We start from the raw sequence: 22,123 nt of genomic DNA on the forward strand, positions 1-22,123 counted from the left end.
TGTCAAAATGCCTTATTGGACAAAATATTAAAAGAATGTTTGTTATACTAATATTATTTGAAGTTATTCACATCCTTTCTCAATTAACAAAAGTAATGTAAATCACAATTTATTGAAGACTAATACGAAATATAACATGAATTTCAAATTTTCTTCTATGTCCATATAAAACTAAAATTAATTACTAATAGGATATGACAGTAATAATAATTATTTTATATTTTAAATATATATAGTTACATTATTATAATACATTATTGGTATCTTTTACACAAAAATTTAACTTTATTTAGAATTCAACAATAACGTCTTTGTTCTTCCATATTTTTCTCCAGTAAAGTAGAAAAATAACTCTATAAGGTATAAATCAGAAATATAGTAAAACATTCCAGTTATACAATTTCATTATGGAGGAAAGGGAAAAGTAGACATTACGTCATATAAACATTTTTATTTTTCTTTTCCATAGATAGATTTGTCTTTAATAAGTCCAAATAACAAAATTAAATGGCATATATGTAATGAAACACTACTGAAAATTGTGCTTGGGTAAGTGTTCCAACATAATTCTATTATGCCTAAAATAGTCAATTTTAAAACAGTCTTATACTCTGTACACCATGCAATATAAGGTAATGTGTGGTAGTACCATACATAAAATTGATAATGCAATGATCTGCTAAATGTAATACCAATGAAATTAGCAGCAAACATAGGAAGAATAAACAATTGACTCATTGTAGACATATCTACTTTCTCTTTCTTTTTTAACTGAGGCTGTAAGCTTTTCTCTAAATGCTTTAGTTTTGCATATGATTTCATATACTGTATCCACCTTGATGCACAATAAAGTAAAGTCAATATATGCAGCAATAATAACGATGCATGGAAGTATGGATGAACAAAAACATGCTCTGGCAGAAATCTCCAATTTACAGTCCACTTGAATTCAAAAACTCTCCCAAAATTAAAAGCACCTTTAATGTATGAAAGGGCATTATTGAGTATAAAAGGTAGACCTAATATTAACTGAATTGTAGCGCACACAAATAGATGTGCTATAGTTTTAAGTAAACCTAGATTATATAAATAAGCTATAAGAAGTGCAGGTGCAAATAACAAAATGTTCATTTTTATGGACACAGCTAAGCTATAGAGAATACTTCCTAGATACCACCGGTCATCCAAAAATGCATTAAGACTTGCAAATAACATTACCATTGCAACTGGGTCATTGAAAAGCCTCAAAGTAAATATAGAATGGATCCTATAAGACGTACAACACATAATAATCAAAACATAAGGCGGAACTTTCTTAGTTTTCGCATAAATTCGGAAAACTAATAGAAGTAGTATTATGTAGAGAATTGCAAAGAAGTATTGAGCTATTTTTATCTCTGCTCCGTGTCCCGTGATGTAGTATAGTGCGGAAAATATATAAACAAATCCCGCAGGGTAGACTAATGGTCCAGTGTCACCTCTCAATTTCGAATAGTCCAACGTTCCGTTCAAGAAGCCTTCGACTTCTTGCATATATGCTTTCCAGTCAATTTCTGTGTATGGCACTCGTTCGATAACCAATATGTTTAAGATTATTTCCAGAATAATAAACACTCTTCCAATTAGGAATAGTTTCCTTGGATCGGTGAATAAAGAAGTAATTTTCCCCCATTCTAAATAATTTTCGTACCAATTCTTGGCGCTTTTCTTTGATGATTTCGCCGAATTAAGGTTCGATCGAAATTCTCTGCGCGGCGCCATATTGCACATGTGCTATCTTTCATAATTTTATTTATTACTTTTATGATTATCACCCTTTAATTAGTGACACCATCTAGCAGCAACAGTGGGAATTATTTTCACTACAAACTTGGGCGTTTTGCCACCGATGGCGCCACTGGTATTAAAACCCGCTCACTGAGCAGCTCAGTGTATTGAGTAGGGATTCTACATAAAAGAATTACGAACATGAACTAATTCCGAACTTTAACAACAAGATAATTTGTTTAAACAAGAACAATTAAATAAGCCTAACAATTTGAATACAAGGAGCTGATTGGAAACACGTTTGAACTGAATGACGATTGTTAAGAAAAATGAATTACGCGATAAAAGAAAACGTAATTAAAAACCGCTACGTTCAAACGCAATAGCCAATTACAAACAATTATCAATGTGAAGTATGAAACATGTATGAAGAACTATTCCCACAAAACCCCACAAACGCCGCTCACTGAGCGGTGTCCTTTCTGAGTGCACCTATTGGTTCGCTACATCGATTACAAACTTGAAACCTTCAACTTCAAGCATTGTCCTTCAAGTCTGTGATAAAAACAAATACGATGTATAAGGTTATGTTTAACCCAAATGTCACTCATTTACGCTATTTATTTAAAGTGAATCTTAAAAGTACGAAATGCCTAACCAATTCTTTCCATACGCGTAAGTGTTTTAGGTATTAAATGCAGTATTAGATTAGTAAATAATGAATCTCTCATTATAGAATATCAAATATTATTTGCAAACAAAGATAAAACTGAAAGTCCTCGATTGCGTGAATTTAGGAAAAAGTTGAGAGAACGTACACCTATAGGTATATTAATGTGCAATAATGAAATGTCTGCAAAATTGTGAGGAAATTGTTAATAAATCGATATAATTTGACGTATAACAGAAGAACTAGAAGAATTAGAGGAAGGAAAACATCCTTATCAAGAAAAAGAACCATTAAAACCATTTCCAAATAATACGAATCCAAAAACAGGCGAAGTAGGAGGACCAAAAGGGCCAGAACCAACTCGATATGGTGATTGGGAAAGAAAAGGACGAGTAACAGATTTTTAAATATGGCTAGGAAAAAATATACGCTATAGTTATTTAATAGGATGTGTAAATAATGAAATAGGAACATATTTTAATAAATTAAGAATGAAGTGAATATTGCGTGTATTGTTTTTAAATAAATGAAAGATTTTACTTTGAAATATTAATTACTCCCAAAAATTAATTCATACTTTCAATATTTTGAATATCTCTAGTTATTTGAAATATAACAAAAGAATTAATACTTTTTAAGCCTTTAATTTTTTCACTAACCATTTCAAGAAGAGAAACAAACACGGATATTTGTAAATTAGAACTGACATCGTATTATCATCAAAATGTTGAATTATGTCAATAAAATATCTATGAAACCATTAATGTCTAGAACTAGACAATTCTCGACAAGTATGAAACATATAATATTATTGTTTTGATATTTTAATATTTAATTTTTTTTTACAACACTTAGGTGTTTTGTTGCAAACCAAAGAATCAGATTCAAAAGCTGAAAAAGAAAAATCTGCGCGAATGAAACAGTTTCATAAAAAACTGAAATTGCAGCCGATACCAAGTAAGCAAAGCATACTATATTTGACTAATAATTGAAATCAACATGAAATATGTATTACATAAATTACGAAATATGAAAGCTATAAAGAAAATTAAACCATAGGAGTTCCTCCTAAAGAACGTTTCGTGGATTTGGTATTAGTAGAAACTGATCCAAACAATGGTGAACTAATAACGAATAGCGAAAAAGATCCAACAAAGTGGGGAGACTGGCAAAATGGTGGACGGGTGAGCGACTTCTAAATCGGAAACTGCATTTCGTTCATAAATTTCATTCAAATTGATAATTAAATGTAATTTTTCATTACACGCACTCGACTATAAATACACATGTTATTATGTAAATAATGATTTTATTCCCATACAAACAGATTATATTATTTCTACTCATGTCACATGTTTTTGGTAGCAAATATTTGATACATATATTCAAAATTACAGTTTGTAAAGAATTTTTCTACAGAATTTTACATGGTAAAAATTATTTGCATATTTCATTGTTACAAGGTTAGGAGCACTATCCATTGAAGATATTAAAAACATAATGTTACAAAGTTTCGAGTGATTACCGATTTACTTTTTTTTTCCTATAAAAGTCTCGTAAAAAGATGAGTGAAAATATTATTACATTAAAAATACTGAGTGACATGGAAATAGCTTTCACAGATACAATAATGTTGTTACCTACGTCAAATTGTTTTCTAAAGTGCATTATGTTATATTTACATTAGTTTCATGTTACAGTATGAATACAGGAGTTTTTAAGTCACACTTTTATAATGCGCGATACACAAAATACAAAATTCTTTATATGAAAAGTTAAAACTAAAAATAGCGAAATATGTACAAAATGGCGATTCTTACGTTGTAATATTTTAGTTCTACTCCTAACAGATCCATAGGCGATGTATCGAAAATAATGAACATTGCATTTTCACTTAGTGAAAATCATAACATAAAAGAAAAAATTAAAATTAATTTTAAAACTTAATCTTTCGGTGTAAATACTCTGCAGATCTAAAGATATTGTAACGATAAAGTCACTTTTCTAGTTATTTCAAATTACAGATCAGAAATTACTAAAAAGTATACCACAAGTTCAACATACAACTAGAGTTGTAGAATGAAAAGGAAATAATCTAAAAGTATAAATACACTGATATTCAAACAATAATCTTCAGTCTTTCATCTAGCATCGACGGACCTGCGAATTGTAGTTTTAAGGTAGCATCGAATATTAAAGATTATAGATCTTAACGAGTTATAAACTATAAAGTTTTATTGATGGCCAACACATCTCGCATCATCATATTCCTGAGCGTCCATAAGGCGTTTACCACATTTCCATGGTTGCCTACACCATTGCCGAGCCATTCCGCAGGTAATTTTGTCACATCAGGAATTTGAGTGTTATCAGGATTAGCATTCATCTGTTTATCCCAATTTGATATGTACCGGTTTTCTACATTTAAAGCTTCGATATACCTATGAATTTGGTAGAAAAAATGTATTTTTGTGAAAATATATTATTAATACTATTAATAGTTACAATGCTCTTACCGTAAATAAGCATCTGAATGTAATACACGACTTGGTCTCGGAGGAACAGCGACAAACATTGGCTCCGGTTGTTTAGTAGTAGGTACGCTATTTGTTTGCGTCGCGGCTGCCGATGTTTCTATAACAAAGAAATCTGTATGTAACAAAAAAAAAAATACTTTTGTTGTAAATACTAATCTGGGATTAAGAACCAATTACCTGTTTCCATTGGCGGTAGTATCGTTGGGCCTTTCGATGCCATATAATTTCTATAACAAAAAAAAGTGTAAACATAAATTTCTAAATTAAGGAGTACATCTTGATAACATAGCAATTTTCGATATCTTACTTGCTTCTTTCCGTAGGAGGTATAATGCGCCCATTTGATTTAAGAATATGTACTTCTTTAACGTGCCTTGCTAACCTCTGTACACTTGGGAAGGGAGGTACAGATTTCTTCGTGCGACCGCATCCTCGCCATTGACATTGATACTCTACATCTATTAAAAAATTAATTTCAAGGCCTCAAAACTTCATTCACCTTAAATAGTATTAAACATGACGGACTTACCGCTAGCAGCATTAGAAAAGGACGATTGCACATGTCCATTTTGTTCAGCGATACAATGATCGATACAATCGGTCATATCTTCGAATTGCCAGTCGCAATTGTCCCAACAACATTCGTATACTACATCTTGCAAGGAATTTGTACCCACTGAAACGGATGTTCCTTTAAGCTGTCCTCCATCCTCGTTCATTTTAATCGCTCTTTCTTCCCAAGCTTGTTTCTCTCCTGCAGGTAATTTTCTCCACTGAAATGGAAAAAATATTTATTTTCAAAACATTTTGATACTCTTTAAAAAGTCAGTTTTTCAAACCTTTTTCGTGATTGTCGTAAGAAAATGGCCAAAGAAACTGTTTTCTAACATGGCTACTTTCCATGTGTGATTGAATATTATGTAATTAATTTATAATATGTATTAAGATAATAATAATAATTAGAGGTTAAAAGAATATGATGAATGAAATATATACTTATAAAAAATATATTAAGTATGCATAGCATTTTAATATCTAAGTCATTCTACAATTCGCATATAATAATTTGTGTTTAAACGATAACGTTTAGTATTAACGACAATAACATTTTTGACGGTAGAAACGTGGATAGTAGCCTCGACAAAAAAGTTGCACGCTTGAAGAAAAGATTAAGCATGCAGAATGATGTATTTTCTTTAAAGTCGTTAAGTTTCTTCCGATGCTATGTTCGGAAAATTGAATCTGCATACTTTCCTTCTTCAATGGATTCTTATAGTAAACTAAAAATCAACAGTAAAAAATAAATAAATACCTCGTTGCCAACAATTCTGCTAATCTCCCCAAAGGATGAGTCAGGATTGTTTTGTGTAATCTGCGTTCGCATTTTACTCGAATATAAAATATAGCCCGTAACTAATTTCTTACCCGCCGTTTTCTAAACAGAGGAAAACACAAATTATAATGCCACCGTCTCATGAACAAATCTTGATATTATACCCTTAAGATAAAACATCTAATTGTCGTTCTATAATATTAGGTAACGAAGTTTTTAAACGGTGCACAAATAAAAAAAAAGGTATGCTGGCATATTTCTCTAAACAAAAACAAAAATGAAATAAATAAAATGCAATATGTGATCAAGTTGTAAGCAGATAATGTCACGATAAGGCCTACCTTCTTAGTCGACACAGGAGTTTGAGTATTGGAGAGCACCGGTTGAGCTTCTGCAGATCCAACGGACGGTGGACCACCAGCATCCATGCTGTCCTCCCCAACTCCTACTCCTACTCCCACTCCTAATCCTACTCCCATGCCTAGCACATCGGGTTCCAGCTTCGGTAACAATGGTGATGCTTCCTATACCATTTATGTTACGTTCAGTATCCGTTACCGAATGTGATATCATGAATATTTTTTTCAATTGTTTGTATCGGTATAACAATCTTCTTTAATGCTATTAACTACATAAATCTTCCCTAGCTAAATGTATCGCAAGGTGTAGTACTCATGATTAGAGGTAGTAGATTTAACTTCACTATAAATCATCGCGACGATGTACTGCGCATTATTTACAGCATACTATTCGATACTAACACAATATTTAATTTTTTAATGCTTGATTTTAATTCCTCTAAAGTATTCTAAAAATCTGTATACTTAAGTATTAGTACTGTATGTATTATCATTGAAGCAAAATGTTTAATTTTTACGCTATTTGGGTTAGAGTGACATGGAAGCGACTTTTTGGTGGTATTCTATGTATATCATATATACATGACATATACATATATGTATGTATTAGCGATAAACCCAACAGGTGCTCTGAATTTAAATCCATGAAAAATAATTGCTTGTCCTATATAAATAGTATATAAACAAAAAAAGTAATTCCACAACAAATATGTAAAGAAAAAATTAATAAAATAAATAGAAATAAACAATGAATATGCCGGCATAGAATGAGAAACATGCTCAGATACAAAGTGATACAAGGTCTTCATCACACGCAAATCATACTCTTATATCAAACAAAATGTATGATCCTAATTTAGTCTGATTACACTTTGCAACACTAATAATTATGAGCTTGCGTATGACTTTAAGGGAACATGCATCTTTGTTATATTGTTGATAGAGAGATAAGAAATTTATAAATAGAAATTACCATTTCAAATTGAGCCGAACTAGGAGTAACAGACTTGACTTGATTTTGCGTCTGAGCCACGTCACCTGGAACCTACAACACACACATCACATGCAAAGCAATGAAATTCAGTTAGTTGCATATCAAAGTAATAGGCTACGTATTGTTATCGAATTATTGCGTAGAATGTTAGTATAAATGATTGAATTTTATACATACTTTAGCAGGATTAATTGGCCTTCGGAAGAAGTAAATTTCATCTTCGGTTACTGCTGAGCTATGATTGAATTTTTTTAAGCCTTCTTGCCCAAGTTTTTTCATGAGGCTCTTACTTTCATCGTACAATGATTCACAAATATATATATCGTCCTCAGGTATTTCCGTAGGTCGACCTATAGTAACATACAAATTTAATTTCGATATCGTGATAAAATAAATACTTTTTACTTTTATATTCTGTTTCCTACTCACTGCAAATATATTCTCCAAAATCAAGGACGGCACATTTTCCAACGATAGCCACGATAGGATGGGTACCATCGACGGTAGATAAGAAAAGTTCTTGTTTATAAAATAACTTATTAGGGGCATGTGGTATTTCTATAGGCATCAACAACCATGGACCTTTGAAGTAACACTTTCCACTAAAAAATTAAGTAATTTTAACAAATACATAAGAAGATCAATTAAAGAATGTAGATTATTTGTTCTTTTAATAATAAAATCAATTGCTTACTCTTTGGTTGACCATATAGCGTCAATTTGTGCGATTTGTTGTCTACCTCCGTCTGTTGCTACATATACAAAGTCTCCAGTTTTTACAGAACCCGCACATGTATTATACTGTTCATAGTAGGTATTCTCTGTATCACCCGGATTATATAGTATTACATTCTACGAAGTAGAACATGTTAAGTAATAATCCTTCCAATAAACATCCGAATCATATAAATATTATAAATATAACTTACAGGTTTCTCCTTTTCGGTCAATTTTTCTCCTTCCTCTAATTCCGCGATTTCTTCTTTATGTTTTTCTAGCCTTTCCTTGTACACTGATATTACTCGCTTTGGTTCTAATGGTTTGTCTCTTGAAACTAGTTTTAAATGATCTGGATCAAAATTCCAGACCTTGATTTTTTTGAAAGCTCTCGCTTTTGTAGAATACCGTGACTCGCATACGTAAACATCTTTATCTAAGAAACCTTCTGGTTGCATTCTAAAATAATCCTTAACACTTAGAACGCAACACCTGCCGGCTACTTTGACCAGAGGTACAGCTACGTGAGCGTCACTTTTAAATAATTCTTTATCGAGAAATTTTCTAGAAGCTACATGATAAGTTTCACTTGGTCTATAAAATAAATTTCCATATAACATTTGCTGTCCCTCCGCATTTGTCCATAAACGTTCTATAAGAACAACACTATATTCCATCCCTCGTTCTGTAGGTTCAACATATGCAAAATCACCAGCTCTATATACTTCTTGATTAAAACTCATGGAGCCACCGTTATCACTATTGTTTCCCTCTGTATTATTAGCACTCGTTTCTGAATCCTAAACAAACAGAGAACATCAAAATAAATGAAATTATTTTGCCCTCTACATTACTTTTATGATAGAAAATACTGCATACTTTTGTCTCATTCCCATCACAACTTTCCTCTTCATTAGGTAATGCTAGTTCTTGTTGTTTCTTTAGACGTTTCAATTCTGCAACTTGAGCAGACAGATCCAGTAGAGTATAATTAAGTGCTGGTGAATGTAACAAATCTCCACCACGAGTTACTTCGTCACGAGTTCTTAAAAAAAATGCTTGAAGCTCTACACTATCTTCAAAAGGTTGTGAATCTGTACGTGACAGCCTCCTGGCTCTTTCTAAACACGTGAATACATCTTCTTGGAAACGATCCAATCGTTTGTAAGCTCCACGATCTAATCTCCTTTTAATTAAGTCTAATGATAATCCTCGTACCCTGTTATTTGAGATAGAATAAGTTACAGAAAATCAGTAAGAGAAAACATAATTAGGTACTATTTAATTTAAATTAAGAAAAACATACTTTTTTCCATCAATAATATCGTGTTCTGGAAGTTCTGCCATAGAGTCCGAATAACATCTTCCTTCTTCATCTTGGTGATTGTAAAGAGCAGTAAAAATAGTTGCCAATATTTCTTGAACTGCAGCAGATACATCTGGCACACTCTCTTCATCTTCACTTAATTGTAACTTTGTTTGAAGCACCAATCGTTGTAAAATTAGAGCATCCTAGAATATTGTGTCAATTGTTTGTAAATTGAATTTAGAATTTATTGATGCTATCAATTCATATTTATATACTAATGACAAAAATTATTAAAAAGAAATAACAGGTAATAGTCTGAAAAGAATGAAGCATTTGTTTACTTCTGTTTCATTCTTCTTGCATTTTTTTGATAAGCGTTGATCTACTTCATGGTCTCTCAATAAACGAATGAAACAAGGTCGAACTTTTAATGTTTTTGGCGGAAAAAAAATATTTTCTTGATTATTATTGTATCGCTCTTCAGACATTGTGAATAGCAGCACCGACACAAACAATTTGCAAAGAAATCAGAACATTTAAAATAACTGCCTACTAGGCAACAAGCCATGTATTTAATTTATGATTATTAGTTCGATAGGATCGCATATCCGCACCGAGTTTGTTATTATATTTATACATGGATAAAAATCATTCGTTAATTCGTAAAATTCTTATACGAAACCGTACAAAGCACAAAGCTACGACGGAAGCTAACTTCACGTAACCTCAAAAACTATAACCGTAAACAGATCAGGCTTTCCATGTTTTAGCGCGAAATTTCAATTCGACTTCCGACTTACGAACTGTTGTTTTCATACATCGCGAATTATCTGATCATTTTATGTAATCATTATTAAATTAAGCTACAAACATAATATTAATAACTATCTTTCAATATATTTTAGGCGTTCTTATTAAGCAATATGACAGAGACTATCAATAATTATTATAAATGAATTACTTATGTTTTGAAAAGATGAATCTTTTTTTAGATCAAAATTATAATTAATAATTATCATGATCTCTAATTTTTAATTAAATAAAAGTCTTTAAAACTAAAGTTACTCTTCAAAAGTATTCTACTGTTTAGAATTCTTATTTTATTTCAAGTAGGTATTAACAATACCGTATACGTGCAAGTATTTATATCTATATACAAACCTTGTATATTTGTGAATCGGGTTCATTGTATTTGCAAGCATTATCAAACATTAATACATAATCCGACACGAGTTCTTCTAAATTCTCGTAGCCATTATTTTTTAAAGTTGAAGCTATTTTTTCCATGTTCATAGGTTGTTTAATGACTTCGTAATAATCAGGATACTCATTCTTATTTGGCAATTTCATAAAAATTAAAGATAACTGTCTTCCTTTCGAATCATGATAATCTTTTATAGTGTCATACATAGTTTTCAACTTTTGTAAATGCAACGGTACCTTTTTGGGTCTCCTGTATTGTTTAAAAATATATACCATGTACAACTTACCGCTAATAAACCTTTGCAATTTTTTTTGTAATTATTCATACGTTCAAATATTACATACCCAACGTTTCTAGTTGGCGTAGACGCGCTTGATTTCGTAGGCTTAGGCGTTTCTGGTAGAGGACCCAATTCTTTTACTTTGTCCATTAAAACTTTTTCCAATGTATTTGCATCTTCGTATATTAAAGAACCTTCTTCATTGTATTGACGACAATTATTGAACATTAACTGAAAGTAAATAAAATAAAATAAAAGGGGAATCAACAATCAAAATATACAATATGCGTACCTTAAAATCTTGTATTAATTCGTTTTCGCTTTGATATTTCTCTGCTTTAATATTAGCTTCTATAGCTAACATATCGATAGGTTCTGCTATTACTTGATAATAATCTGGATACAATTTTTTTGAAGGCTTTTCCATGAACATTAGCATTGGTTGCCGTCCATCTTCGCACTGTGACATAACAATATCCTCTGTATTGATAAGTTTCAGTTTTAACAATTCATGTTGGAATTACTTACAACGTATTCTATTACGCATTTGACTAATGCATATAATCTCTTTTTCAATGGTATGTTATCCTTATATTTTCCACGAGTCAACAGATTCGAAGCACGCTTAATGAGTTTAGGCTGATGAGAATTATTTTCGAATTCGCTATCTGAATCTGAATCCTATGAACATAACAAATATAAAGTTAATAGTAAATTTATTTGGACTAAATCTACCTTTACCTCGATAAAATGTCATTCACCTGATCGAATTCTAAGAGTTCTTGTACTTTCTCTTGCATAATTTTTTGTAGTTTCACAGCACACTACAAAAATACACCGCAAAATATAAAAATAAAATACATGACACTTTTTACTGTATCATCGTTTATTACCTTGTATAGTCTAGATGTATGAATATTATATTTTTTTGCATTTTCAAACATAATATTCATATCACCAGCCACTTCGCTAACGGTACCATATTCACCTTTCTGTAATAATTATAAATTTAATAAAAATAACTTGTAAAATGAAAAATATTTTTATTGACTACCTTTATCTTAGTGCGAATTTGTAACAAAGAAATAGGATTTTTAATCATTTTGTAGTAATCAGGGTATAATCTCTTCGATGGCAGTTTCCAAAAATATTCACTCATTCTAACTCCTACATAATTAAAAAGGATTATAGTATTATTATAAAATATTATTCAATACAGTAGTATAATATTATAAACAAATGCTTTAAGGAACCTTGATTATTAGGTGCCGTTCGGATAGTTTGAAATAGCTGCCATTGAGGATTGTCAGCCTCTTCGGTTTCTGCAGGCTCTTCCTCTTCGTCATCGCTTTCTTCATCTTCGTTTGGTAATGATGCTGTCTGAGCTATTAAGGACTGCGCCATAGTGCGACTACCTCTTTTACTTCGCGTCGATGGCGCGGTCGTTGTCATTTTTTGAATATTGCTACTTAATCCAGTATCCTGTTTTCTTGCTGCTGCAGTAATAATCTTTTTCAAAAGCTTAGCATCTTTATAGATTTGAGAACCGGGTTCGTTAAACTGACAAGCGTTACGACACATTAACATTAAATCTTTTTCCATATCCCCAACATTACTATAGGCTGCTTCCTGAATTTTTCTCGCAACTGTTTTCAGGTCTACTGGCGTCTCAATTACATCGTAATATTCCGGATATAACTGAAAATGTAATATCGTCCGTATGATACATTTGTTACAAAAAAATTATACATAATACTTGAGTGATAAAAATTTATCAAACTTTTTTAGATGGTTTAAGTTGAAACATTGTATGTAACGGCCTATTGTTGTCAGCTGGATCTGTTGCTGTCATAACTGCCGCGAATAAGTCTTCAAAAAGTTGTATAGTTTCTTCATCAGGATTTGTAGAACTTTCGGATGTGTCTTCTGCGTCGTCTTGTTTTGTTGCTGCCTTCCGAGCCTATATAACGAACATTACATTAATCTTTTATAGATTAAACATTGCACATAATATACATCAAGCTTACCAATCGCGCTACTTTTAGTATAAGCTTTCCTTTAGGCTCTGGGTCTTCGTATTCTTCCATAATACGATTTTTTGTATTTACACATAATTCCCAAAGCTCTGTGGCATCTTTATATTCAGGAGATGTACGCTGTGTTTAGAAAATAATTCTAGTAGTTTGTCCTTTAACTTAAAATGTGCATATACGTATAAGATGTTTAATAATTAAAAGTTGATGTATATTACCATGTAAAAAGCTTTAGCATTATTAACCATAAGTTGAATATCAGATGCTAAATCATCCATATCTCTATACTCATCGGTTTTTAGTTTCTGTTGAACCTTTAACAGGTCTATAGGATTTGTTACAACTTCATAATAACCAGGTTCTTGTCTACGTTTAGGCACACGTATAAATGCATCACACAATAATGTTCCATCTTCCTTTTTCTGATTACGTAGTACATCGTACAATTGTTGGCATAAATCGCTCTATAGGTGTTGAACCAAATAGTTATTGTACTTTAATGGTTAATTAAATATTATATTTGTTGCTATGTATGGATTTACAGCAATCCACACCACTTACAGGATCTAATTTTTTTCTTCTCTTTGTCGGTTCAGGAGGTATATCGTCACCATCATCCTCTGTACCCCGACTCGCAACCGAAGAGGTTCTGCGTCGCTTGTTCATCTTGAATGATCTTAAAAAATATGAAAGACAAACATATGGTAAAATACAAATAACACCAATACCTTCTCCCAATATGGAACTACTGAAACATAATTCCACATTCAAGTCATAGTGTCACTGTAAAGAGTGTACACAAAAAAACTCTTCAATTAGATGTTATGTCTGGCTAATGCAATATAATTACATCACTTAAAACACACAAAACCGGAACGTAAACGGAAATCTTATAAAATGAATTTTCCACACAATATATCCATTTACTAAATATGTTACTTCACAAAGAAATTCCTTTGCGTACGTATTAGGTATGAAACTACTCGAGATACACAACTGCAGTCAAGAAAATTTCGCCGCCATGATATGTCGCCACTGTGCTTTAAAATGCAGAAATGCATAATGTTTCAATTTTTCTATGCAAAATTGGAATAAAACACACTTTAGGTGGAAATTCAACAGAAAAATTACCACACGGTTACATTCGAACGTCTAACGAAACGATCGAAGGGTATCACAAAAATTTACGATAAATGTCCGCCTAACTAAGATTTGCCGCCATATCAAAACCTCACTGCATCTTTAAATTCCGTTCATTTACCAGTACTATCATTTCTCTCTGCAGACGCTCGTGTTACCGTTCTCTGGAACTCTCACCTGTCGTTAAAATTTGTACAAAAAGCTTTTCATTAATATACAACATGTAAAATGAAAGTGTTATAAACGTTGTATGATTTTCATCTGTAACGTACGATGACACACGACTTGGCGAACGCCATGCCGTAAGCAATCCGCGGGTTTATAATCACACGAACTGTACGATCCTATAGCCAGAAATAGAGACTACTTCATATGCCCTTTCGTGTACAAACTCTCTCAGTCGATAAAATGAATTTCTGATGCATCGTAATAAAAAACACTAATAATAACAAATAGCTAGCATTTGCACAGATCTTTCTTGATATTAGTTTGAAATATATCAAATTCCTTACTTTCAATAGCCGAAACTACTAGTTGATAATTTTAAGATTATTACTTTAAAATTCATTTTTCTTTTTAGACATCCAAAAAATAAAAAAGTTTTTAAGTTATTACTATCTGAAAAATACATTTTACCATTCTGCAGAAACGTTTTTGTATTTTTAGGCTAACATTATCTATTTACTTTCGAATTTTCGCGGCTGTCTAGTAAACGATTGTTAGATGTACATAACATATCGATACGATTCGATATTTTCGTATATATATGATACTTCGATAGTGCGTTGTGCCGACTGCGAACTGCCACCGACTGCGATCTAACCAGCCATTTTACTTTACGTCGAATCAAAATCTGTAAGAACAGTAAGTTTTCATACATTCCACTCTTTAATTAATTTTACGTATTAACAATAACTATTACTACATTCGTTCTATACTAAAATATTGAATCTAATAAATCCACTTACGTTTTACAAGAATCTTTCTTAAATCGATTTTATAAAATACTGTTCTGTTAGGTAATCATTGTATTCGACAATCGATACGTAATATTATTAAAAATGAGATATTTCTATGAATCGAAATAAGTATATTAAATATTGAACAATTTAACAATCTTCTCACCTTTTTCATCGGAAACTTTATGTCACATCAATCGTTAACATAATTTTTTATATTATATATGAAAGAAAATTATAGTACAGTAAACTATATTTAAACTTATTTTGAATTGAAAAAATTGGTGTATTGTTTCAGCTTACAATGGCGAGCACACTGATCCGTTCATGCTTACGTCAAAATATTCCAATGCACATACGTAATATGTCTGCAATTGAGTTTCCAGACAAAATTGGTAATAGGGACGTAGTAGGTTTTGGATATAATGGAACCGAATCTTACATGGATAGAACTGATTACCCTATGCCTGCTATTCGTTTCAAAGCAAATACTCCAGATGTAATGGTAAAGTATTGCTCTTTGTGTATCATTTTTTGAACATGCTGTACATTAATTTCAACATCTCAATAATCTTAATATCACTTCTACATAGGCATTAAGAGAGAAGGAGAAGGGAGATTGGAAGAAATTATCTATCGAAGAAAAGAAACAACTATATCGTGCTAGTTTTTGTCAAACAATTGTTGAAATGCAAGCTCCAACGGGAATATGGAAAGGATGCATTGGATTAACACTTATGGGTGTGGCCTTTAGTATTTGGATATTTATGTTCCTTAAAACCTATGGTAAGCTGAAACAAAAATAAGTAATATATACTAATTATTTTACAAACCTAAAGTCTTTATACTTTCTACATTTTTTCTATTACACTTACTAAAGTAGTCTAATTTAAGAAACATCCTACTTTAGTTGTATTAAAAATTATTTTAAATTTTACAGCATACCCACCATTGCCAATAACATTTGATGAAGAACACAGGCTCGCTCAAATGGAACGTATGATATTGCTTGATGTTAATCCTATCACAGGAATTAGTGCTAAAAAATAAATTTGTATTAAAAATATAGTATGAAAAATGTATCATAAAGCAACACTTATTTAATAAAATTCTATGTACAGTCAACGAAAAGAATTAAATAAATTAAGCGTTGCTATTCGAAATTAACGAGTTGTACTAAATGTCTACTCCAAATACATTTAAAATATAGACTTCATATGAAGACTTTATCCTGAAAAATACTGTAATTTATTATGATAAATATATTTATTTAGTTTATCAAATACTTATTAATATATTAATTACATACATATTTTTTTATAATTAACTGTTTATTATTTTGAAAACTAAGATTTTAGACACGAAGTATAATTATGCTATAATACAATACTATAAAAATAGTGACAATGATACAAAGAAACCTCTTATCACTGTTTATTAAATTTTCAGTACTTACACATTTTTTAGTCATTTTTTAAGACAGACAAGCATAAATCACAAATGTTTAATAATAAAGTTTTACGAAAGTTTGATCCCAATTAAAAAAATGTAATAACTTTTGTAAACTAGTTATCTGTAGTAATAACAATAATAATAATTACATAGCTTTGAGAATGTAAAATCGACATTTTAGTGTTCACAGAACCATACATAGATCCATATATAGACACATACATGTATCGCATATGTGTATTATAACAAGCAATTGACATTCTAATTCTAAAATTGAATCACAGCTTATAATGTTATTTATGAACAACGTTTCACTCAATAATGTACAGAATACTGCGAAAATATTATACAACTTGAAGGAAATTGAATACTAGTGGCTTTTTTTTATCTCTGCACTCGAATTTAATGGGAGACACTGCCTGAATTATATTACAACTTGTACTAACACAAAATGCAATCCGGATAAAGAATCTTAATTGGTAATTATTCATTATTAATAGACGCAGTTATTTCTTCTCCTAAATCTGAAGAACACAAAATTTATTTACTGAAGAACGGAATGTAACGTTTAATAACTTAGATACAAGACAATTTAACAGTACAATATTTGGAGTTTTCAGTGATATCAAGGCCTTTCTATGTATTGTCATATACAAAATTTTTTGAAATATTGCTCAGTTTTTAAAAATTAATAGAGAATATTTCTATATTAAACATGTTTAAATGCAATGTCTGATTCGTGCAGTGAATTCATTTGATATTAGATCATGACGTATCTATGCTTACTATTACTTGATAATATAAAAATAATGTATTATTATTCAGGGGAGACTAAAAATTACAAACTAGTATTACGAAATCAGCAAATTTGTATAAAAAGTAAAGCATTATGCACAATTACTATTTTAAAGAACACACTGTAAAAATCTAAAGTGTATTTTTTTTCAGTGATGAGTTAGTATTTTCAAAAATATTTTTATTCAAAATTTGTTGATCACCAGCACACGAACTTATAATTTTATTTAAATCCGAAAAGTATACCAAAACATTTTCACAACAATACTGGACTTACATATTACAGAAAAAATAGATAATTCTCACATAGTCATAGGCATATCCATGACTTAAAATGATAAAATTATTGTAATAAACACTATTGTAGGTACGTACAAAATAAAAAAAATTCAGTAGGTAACTCTTAGACTTATTTTTCTATGTTTGATAATGTATATTACAATATTTACAATAGGTAAGTCCCAATATCACCAATTTTTCTGTCATCCCTTTGTTATAAGAATATAGTTCCATATAGAAAACTAAGTCTTTATCATCATTATTAGAGCTTGTTTTACAGCTTCATGAAATCTTTAAGAAAACTGCACTGTAAATAATCTTTGTATATATCGTTCGTATTATATAAATGTATTACAATGAGTTTATCATGTTTATGAACACAATTGCTATTCAAAAATTGCAATAAGCTTGTAATTTTATAAAGAATAATTAATAAAATATTATACAATTTTGTTAACGTTGTTTGTAATATGTGCAGTAATGCAAAGATGAAGTAGAAACTAAACCAATCTATATTACAATTCTGTACGTCTTTGGTATGTAAATTTCCGTACAGAACACAAAAATGTTTTTGGTGAAATGAAGAACTTAACTACATTCGGGGCACTTACTCGTCCCTATGAAAAAGAAAAGAAACGTTAGAGTTTATCAACTCTTCTTCGTTATAGACATTGAGCCCCTCTGTACACTAAAGTGGAAAGGATAATTTAGATGTGCGATGAAAGTTAATTAATGTCTTTTCACCACACGATTATGATACTGAGCTCGCTACTTAAATAATAAACAAAGTCCAACATTATTTTGCACGTTTCATCACCGTACACAATCACGAGGTGTAATGCACTGTTTTTTTCGTTTTACTGTTTGTGGCCTTGAACTTGGACTGTGACTATTGTTATTGCTTCCGTTACTATGAAGAGAATGTTTCGCTTTACTTTGTCCACTTATATTATTGTTTATTCCGCGATGATAATTTCCTCTGGAACTGTGATGGTGATTACCTGTAACAATTAAGAAATTAATATCTTTATATCAAAAAACTTAAATATTAATGATGTTGAAATAATCGTACCAGTTCCTTTAAATGGCTTTTTCCACTGTAAATGATGATGAGTATGTTGATTATTATATACATGTCTTTCTTTATTCCTGTCTTCATCTTTACCACCAGTGTTAGGAGAATTACCGCGGCTACATTCAGAATCCTTTTAATATAGAAAGTAAGAGTGTAATTAATTTGTAACAATTATTATTTTATATGTAAGTAATTATAATTTTATACCGTATCACTAGCTGGAGCGGAAAGGGTTGATGCATCAGATCCAGTTGAACTTGACAGTGAATCTACCTCGCTTAAAGGTAGCGGGAATGTTTCCTTAATCCACTTACGATATTCTATTACTTCATCTGTCACGCGAATTATTCTCCCTAGTATACTAAATACGATACATTTTTAGAAAATACGTATAAAATATTATCAGACAATATGTAAACAATTATTACATGTATAAATAATCTCACCTTACTTTATTTGCATCGTTAACTAAAATATTTAAAGGACTAACTGCTTGTGAAAGGACATAATAAGCCCAATCAAATGCATCTTTTACGTACAGTGCACCATAACTACTGCGGCCGATATCATTTCCAGGCGTAAGTGGATCTTCTATGCACAATAAAGAAGGTCGATGGCCATCTATCATATCTCGTTGAACCTAAGTAATACAACCCAGTTAAACATATACACAATAATTTCTAACAATTCTACTTTCTTTCAAACATTGTTTAAAATATTCCAAATACTGTTTTGTCAAACTGTTTTTTATAAAATTAATTATTTCATAAGGACATACTTTACCTCTTCCTTCGATATGTAAGTACCGCCATCTTTTACACGAATTCCTGTTTTAACATAATTAAACTTCCTACCATATAGTTCCAAAAATTCTATTAGCAACACCCCAAGATTAGCACTTGAACAATAAGCATTTTGCCTGGGATGTAACTGAAATAAAATTTGTTCTGTGTGGTAGGGGAATCAATTTTTAATTTGTAATATCATAAAATATCTTTCATAAAATTAATTTTACAGAATACAACTGTTAAGCATTGAATTTTTTATTTTATCGCATTACTAAAAATGTTTTTAAAAAATGTGAATAAACACATACCTGTAAAAAACTGATAGTCATAAGTATTAAACTGTATGAGGAAATTCCACCGGTAAAAACTTCATTCAGGTCTCTTTGTAACAAGAATTGCTTTAATACCATAACTAGCTTCTCCAGCACTGGGTACCGCTTCTTAAAAGAATTGATCAAATCTGCAGATTTAACACCATTATTCATATTAAAACTGATGTCTACTTTAATTTCAGTTTCTTTATCGGTTAACTTGACAATGGGTACACTAGCTTTATCCAAAACTTTAATAGAAGATGGTTCTGCAATATTTTGATCCAATAAAGCACGTTCCAAAGTACGTAATGGAAGATTCATCCACATTCCTATTACTACTAAATCTATATCACTGAAAGAAAAAGTAAAAGATAAGAACTAATGATGCTTACAAATTTTATGAGATATTAATTAATTTCATGATTTTTAAGAAAGAATCAATATTTTCATAATTAACTGTATATATGATATAAAACTGATTGAAAAAGTACTATATATTTTGCATGTGAACACATTACTAAATACATTCTGTTTTAAATATGTACAGTGATACGTACCTTGTAGGTAAATATAAACCAGTGCGAAAGCTGCCAAATATTTCAACCTTAGAATCTGGCCAGAGATCATATATTACTTGTTCTATCCTTTTGACAACACGCATTCGTAAGCTATGTTCTTCATTAGAGGGACACATATAAGCAAAAAAATCTTCAATTTCTTCGTGTAACCTATACATTTGAAAAAAATTAAATATTAGTTCTTTTTTTATTTAAATATATACTTGTGATATATAAATTGTTATATGAACATTAAAAATTCTGTTAAAATTCAAATATTTGCTTTGCAAAAAAATTAGTAATAAAAAGTGATGTTACATTTGTATTCTTCTGAATACTGAAGAAAATAAAAAATGTTTTATATTTTTATTTTATTTCGAGTTAGTTGGAATGAAATTTTAAAGAGTAAATTTAGTTTTAAATTTACAACTCATACATACTACAAACCTAACAATAATTTATATTTTCAATTTTTTTTTTATTTTTTTTTAAATTAATCATGTATTTCAGACATTATACAAGATTTATAAGTGTCAATACATCTGTGTTATACCATTATCACTTACAGTAATGAAAACCATTTAAACACCACCTAGGAGAGGCATTAGACACTTGTTAAACGAAAATATATACTATCGTTTATTATAGTTCAATATCAACATTTTCAAAATTTTGAATAACATGAAATATCATAAATACAAACATAAATACTCGAATTATATAAACATCCACGTGCGCTACGATATCATATTAAACAGATATTAAAATTATATCGTTAAAATTCCATGAATATTCAAGAAAATTTATTGACTAGACGTTATCATGAAATAGTACAGGGTTCATATTTAAAATGAAAACAAGTTTTTATTCATAGGATCGCTAATCCCAAAGTTACCACCCTGATATACCCTATTTGTAAACGAGCGTGCAAGACACATAACCTTAACCATGCCCATATGGACTAATCACTGAAAGCACAATAGCCTAATTTCCAAAGGGTAGATAATAAATCAACATTCGATAATAATGCTCACCCAATAACTCCTTTCGAATAATGTTTATTGGGCACACGCCACGGACAGCCGCCGTATTCTCCGACTAAGGCATCGTAATTGTAGTTCATGCCGTAGGTACTAGCACGATTATCACCTTTCCTACGCGATGGATTATAATAGCTATTGCAAGTGTTATGTTGCATTCGGTCTACCGTACGAGAATTGAGAGTATCCAATGCTATGAAGTCTTGTTGAAGCTTCAGACCCATCACATTTGAAGACGAGTCATTCTTCAACGTTAAGATATCAAGACCTTTCTCAGCTTCCCAAATGTGCAACCACAAATCCTTAGCGGGGCCGAACTGCTCCGGTTGATACCAACCGATAGTCGGATCCATTAAATAGTTCTCGATTCCGTATCTCACGATTAATGGTCTTTGCGCACTACACTACGATTTCAATCTTAATTCAACTTTAATTGAAAAATTGTCTGATTTATTGTAACCTGCGAACACTATGAAATTCATACATACGATCAATGAACAACGACATTGTAGAAGGATACT

The 22,123-nt window shown here is 30.8% G+C and overlaps 6 protein-coding genes across 11 annotated transcripts; 3 read left to right on the forward strand and 3 right to left on the reverse strand.

The window, feature by feature from the left end:
• Positions 1-215: 215 nt before the first annotated feature.
• Positions 216-1,805, reverse strand: LOC128890416 (lethal(2)neighbour of Tid protein). The gene has a single exon (XM_054148879.1). The coding sequence runs from the start codon at positions 1,768-1,770 to the stop codon at positions 451-453; it is 1,320 nt and encodes a 439-aa protein (XP_054004854.1). The 5' UTR covers positions 1,771-1,805; the 3' UTR covers positions 216-450.
• A 413-nt stretch (positions 1,806-2,218) lies between these two features.
• LOC128890436 (succinate dehydrogenase assembly factor 4, mitochondrial-like) lies at positions 2,219-2,990 on the forward strand. The gene is made up of 3 exons (XM_054148909.1): positions 2,219-2,442; positions 2,504-2,593; positions 2,675-2,990. Exons 1-3 carry the CDS (start codon positions 2,343-2,345, stop codon positions 2,842-2,844), a joined length of 360 nt encoding a protein of 119 aa, XP_054004884.1. The 5' UTR covers positions 2,219-2,342; the 3' UTR covers positions 2,845-2,990.
• Positions 2,991-3,161: 171 nt separating this feature from the next.
• On the forward strand, positions 3,162-3,654 carry LOC128890440 (uncharacterized; the record flags this gene model as incomplete). Its single annotated transcript, XM_054148915.1, has 3 exons — positions 3,162-3,228; positions 3,293-3,394; positions 3,497-3,654. Coding segments are annotated over 3 exons (309 nt in total), but the record flags the coding sequence as incomplete, so codon positions are not given.
• Positions 3,655-4,087: 433 nt separating this feature from the next.
• On the reverse strand, positions 4,088-14,761 carry LOC128890397 (protein polybromo-1). Of its 6 annotated transcripts, none has more exons than XM_054148844.1 (27): positions 14,521-14,760; positions 13,765-13,879; positions 13,422-13,667; positions 13,198-13,326; positions 12,951-13,130; positions 12,424-12,868; positions 12,225-12,337; positions 12,064-12,162; positions 11,932-11,994; positions 11,699-11,851; positions 11,463-11,630; positions 11,235-11,401; positions 10,848-11,139; positions 9,684-9,889; positions 9,257-9,596; positions 8,590-9,177; positions 8,355-8,512; positions 8,090-8,262; positions 7,838-8,010; positions 7,640-7,711; positions 6,649-6,831; positions 6,287-6,409; positions 5,504-5,747; positions 5,282-5,426; positions 5,152-5,201; positions 4,954-5,071; positions 4,088-4,878 (listed from the first exon to the last, which is right to left on the reverse strand). In XM_054148844.1, the coding sequence occupies exons 2-27, from the start codon at positions 13,867-13,869 to the stop codon at positions 4,662-4,664; spliced, it is 4,950 nt and encodes a 1,649-aa protein (XP_054004819.1). In that variant the 5' UTR covers positions 13,870-13,879; positions 14,521-14,760; the 3' UTR covers positions 4,088-4,661. The 6 variants fall into 6 exon arrangements, with proteins under 6 accessions (XP_054004819.1, XP_054004818.1, XP_054004815.1 ...); XM_054148843.1 differs by having other exon boundaries at positions 5,282-5,432; positions 11,702-11,851; positions 14,521-14,757; XM_054148840.1 differs by having other exon boundaries at positions 5,282-5,432; positions 14,521-14,757.
• A 346-nt stretch (positions 14,762-15,107) lies between these two features.
• Positions 15,108-16,469, forward strand: LOC128890434 (cytochrome c oxidase subunit 4 isoform 1, mitochondrial-like). Its single transcript, XM_054148907.1, has 4 exons — positions 15,108-15,207; positions 15,601-15,807; positions 15,896-16,088; positions 16,243-16,469. The coding sequence occupies exons 2-4, from the start codon at positions 15,607-15,609 to the stop codon at positions 16,350-16,352; spliced, it is 504 nt and encodes a 167-aa protein (XP_054004882.1). The 5' UTR covers positions 15,108-15,207; positions 15,601-15,606; the 3' UTR covers positions 16,353-16,469.
• Positions 16,470-16,723: 254 nt separating this feature from the next.
• Positions 16,724-22,097, reverse strand: LOC128890412 (terminal nucleotidyltransferase 4B-like). Its single transcript, XM_054148872.1, has 8 exons — positions 21,597-22,097; positions 20,563-20,733; positions 20,000-20,357; positions 19,687-19,833; positions 19,350-19,543; positions 19,111-19,264; positions 18,901-19,033; positions 16,724-18,829 (listed from the first exon to the last, which is right to left on the reverse strand). The coding sequence occupies exons 1-8, from the start codon at positions 21,953-21,955 to the stop codon at positions 18,642-18,644; spliced, it is 1,704 nt and encodes a 567-aa protein (XP_054004847.1). The 5' UTR covers positions 21,956-22,097; the 3' UTR covers positions 16,724-18,641.
• Between the last annotated feature and the right edge of the window lie 26 nt (positions 22,098-22,123).

The sequence above is a fragment of the Hylaeus anthracinus genome, unplaced genomic scaffold, assembly GCF_026225885.1.
Source record: "Hylaeus anthracinus isolate JK02 unplaced genomic scaffold, UHH_iyHylAnth1.0_haploid 12000, whole genome shotgun sequence".
Taxonomy (NCBI): domain Eukaryota; kingdom Metazoa; phylum Arthropoda; class Insecta; order Hymenoptera; family Colletidae; genus Hylaeus; species Hylaeus anthracinus.

Bases quoted from the DNA above. Each gene is read 5' to 3' on its own strand.
- LOC128890416 (XM_054148879.1), bottom strand. From the start codon at position 1,770: ATGTGCAATATGGCGCCGCGCAGAGAATTTCGATCGAACCTTAATTCG.
- LOC128890434 (XM_054148907.1), top strand. From the start codon at position 15,607: ATGGCGAGCACACTGATCCGTTCATGCTTACGTCAAAATATTCCAATG. The intron at 15,808-15,895 runs GTAAAGTATTGC...ACTTCTACATAG, and splicing joins CAAATACTCCAGATGTAATG to GCATTAAGAGAGAAGGAGAA. The intron at 16,089-16,242 runs GTAAGCTGAAAC...TAAATTTTACAG, and splicing joins TATGTTCCTTAAAACCTATG to CATACCCACCATTGCCAATA.
- LOC128890412 (XM_054148872.1), bottom strand. From the start codon at position 21,955: ATGGATCCGACTATCGGTTGGTATCAACCGGAGCAGTTCGGCCCCGCT. The intron at 20,734-21,596 runs GTGAGCATTATT...TCAAATGTATAG, and splicing joins TATTCGAAAGGAGTTATTGG to GTTACACGAAGAAATTGAAG. The intron at 19,544-19,686 runs GTAAAGTATGTC...TGTATTACTTAG, and splicing joins CTTACATATCGAAGGAAGAG to GTTCAACGAGATATGATAGA.
- LOC128890397 (XM_054148840.1), bottom strand. From the start codon at position 13,869: ATGAACAAGCGACGCAGAACCTCTTCGGTTGCGAGTCGGGGTACAGAG. The intron at 5,433-5,503 runs GTAAGTCCGTCA...ATTTTTTAATAG, and splicing joins CTTTTCTAATGCTGCTAGCG to ATGTAGAGTATCAATGTCAA. The intron at 5,072-5,151 runs GTAATTGGTTCT...TCTTTGTTATAG, and splicing joins ACTACCGCCAATGGAAACAG to AAACATCGGCAGCCGCGACG.
- LOC128890436 (XM_054148909.1), top strand. From the start codon at position 2,343: ATGTATAAGGTTATGTTTAACCCAAATGTCACTCATTTACGCTATTTA. The intron at 2,443-2,503 runs GTAAGTGTTTTA...CTCTCATTATAG, and splicing joins AACCAATTCTTTCCATACGC to AATATCAAATATTATTTGCA. The intron at 2,594-2,674 runs GTATATTAATGT...GACGTATAACAG, and splicing joins GAGAGAACGTACACCTATAG to AAGAACTAGAAGAATTAGAG.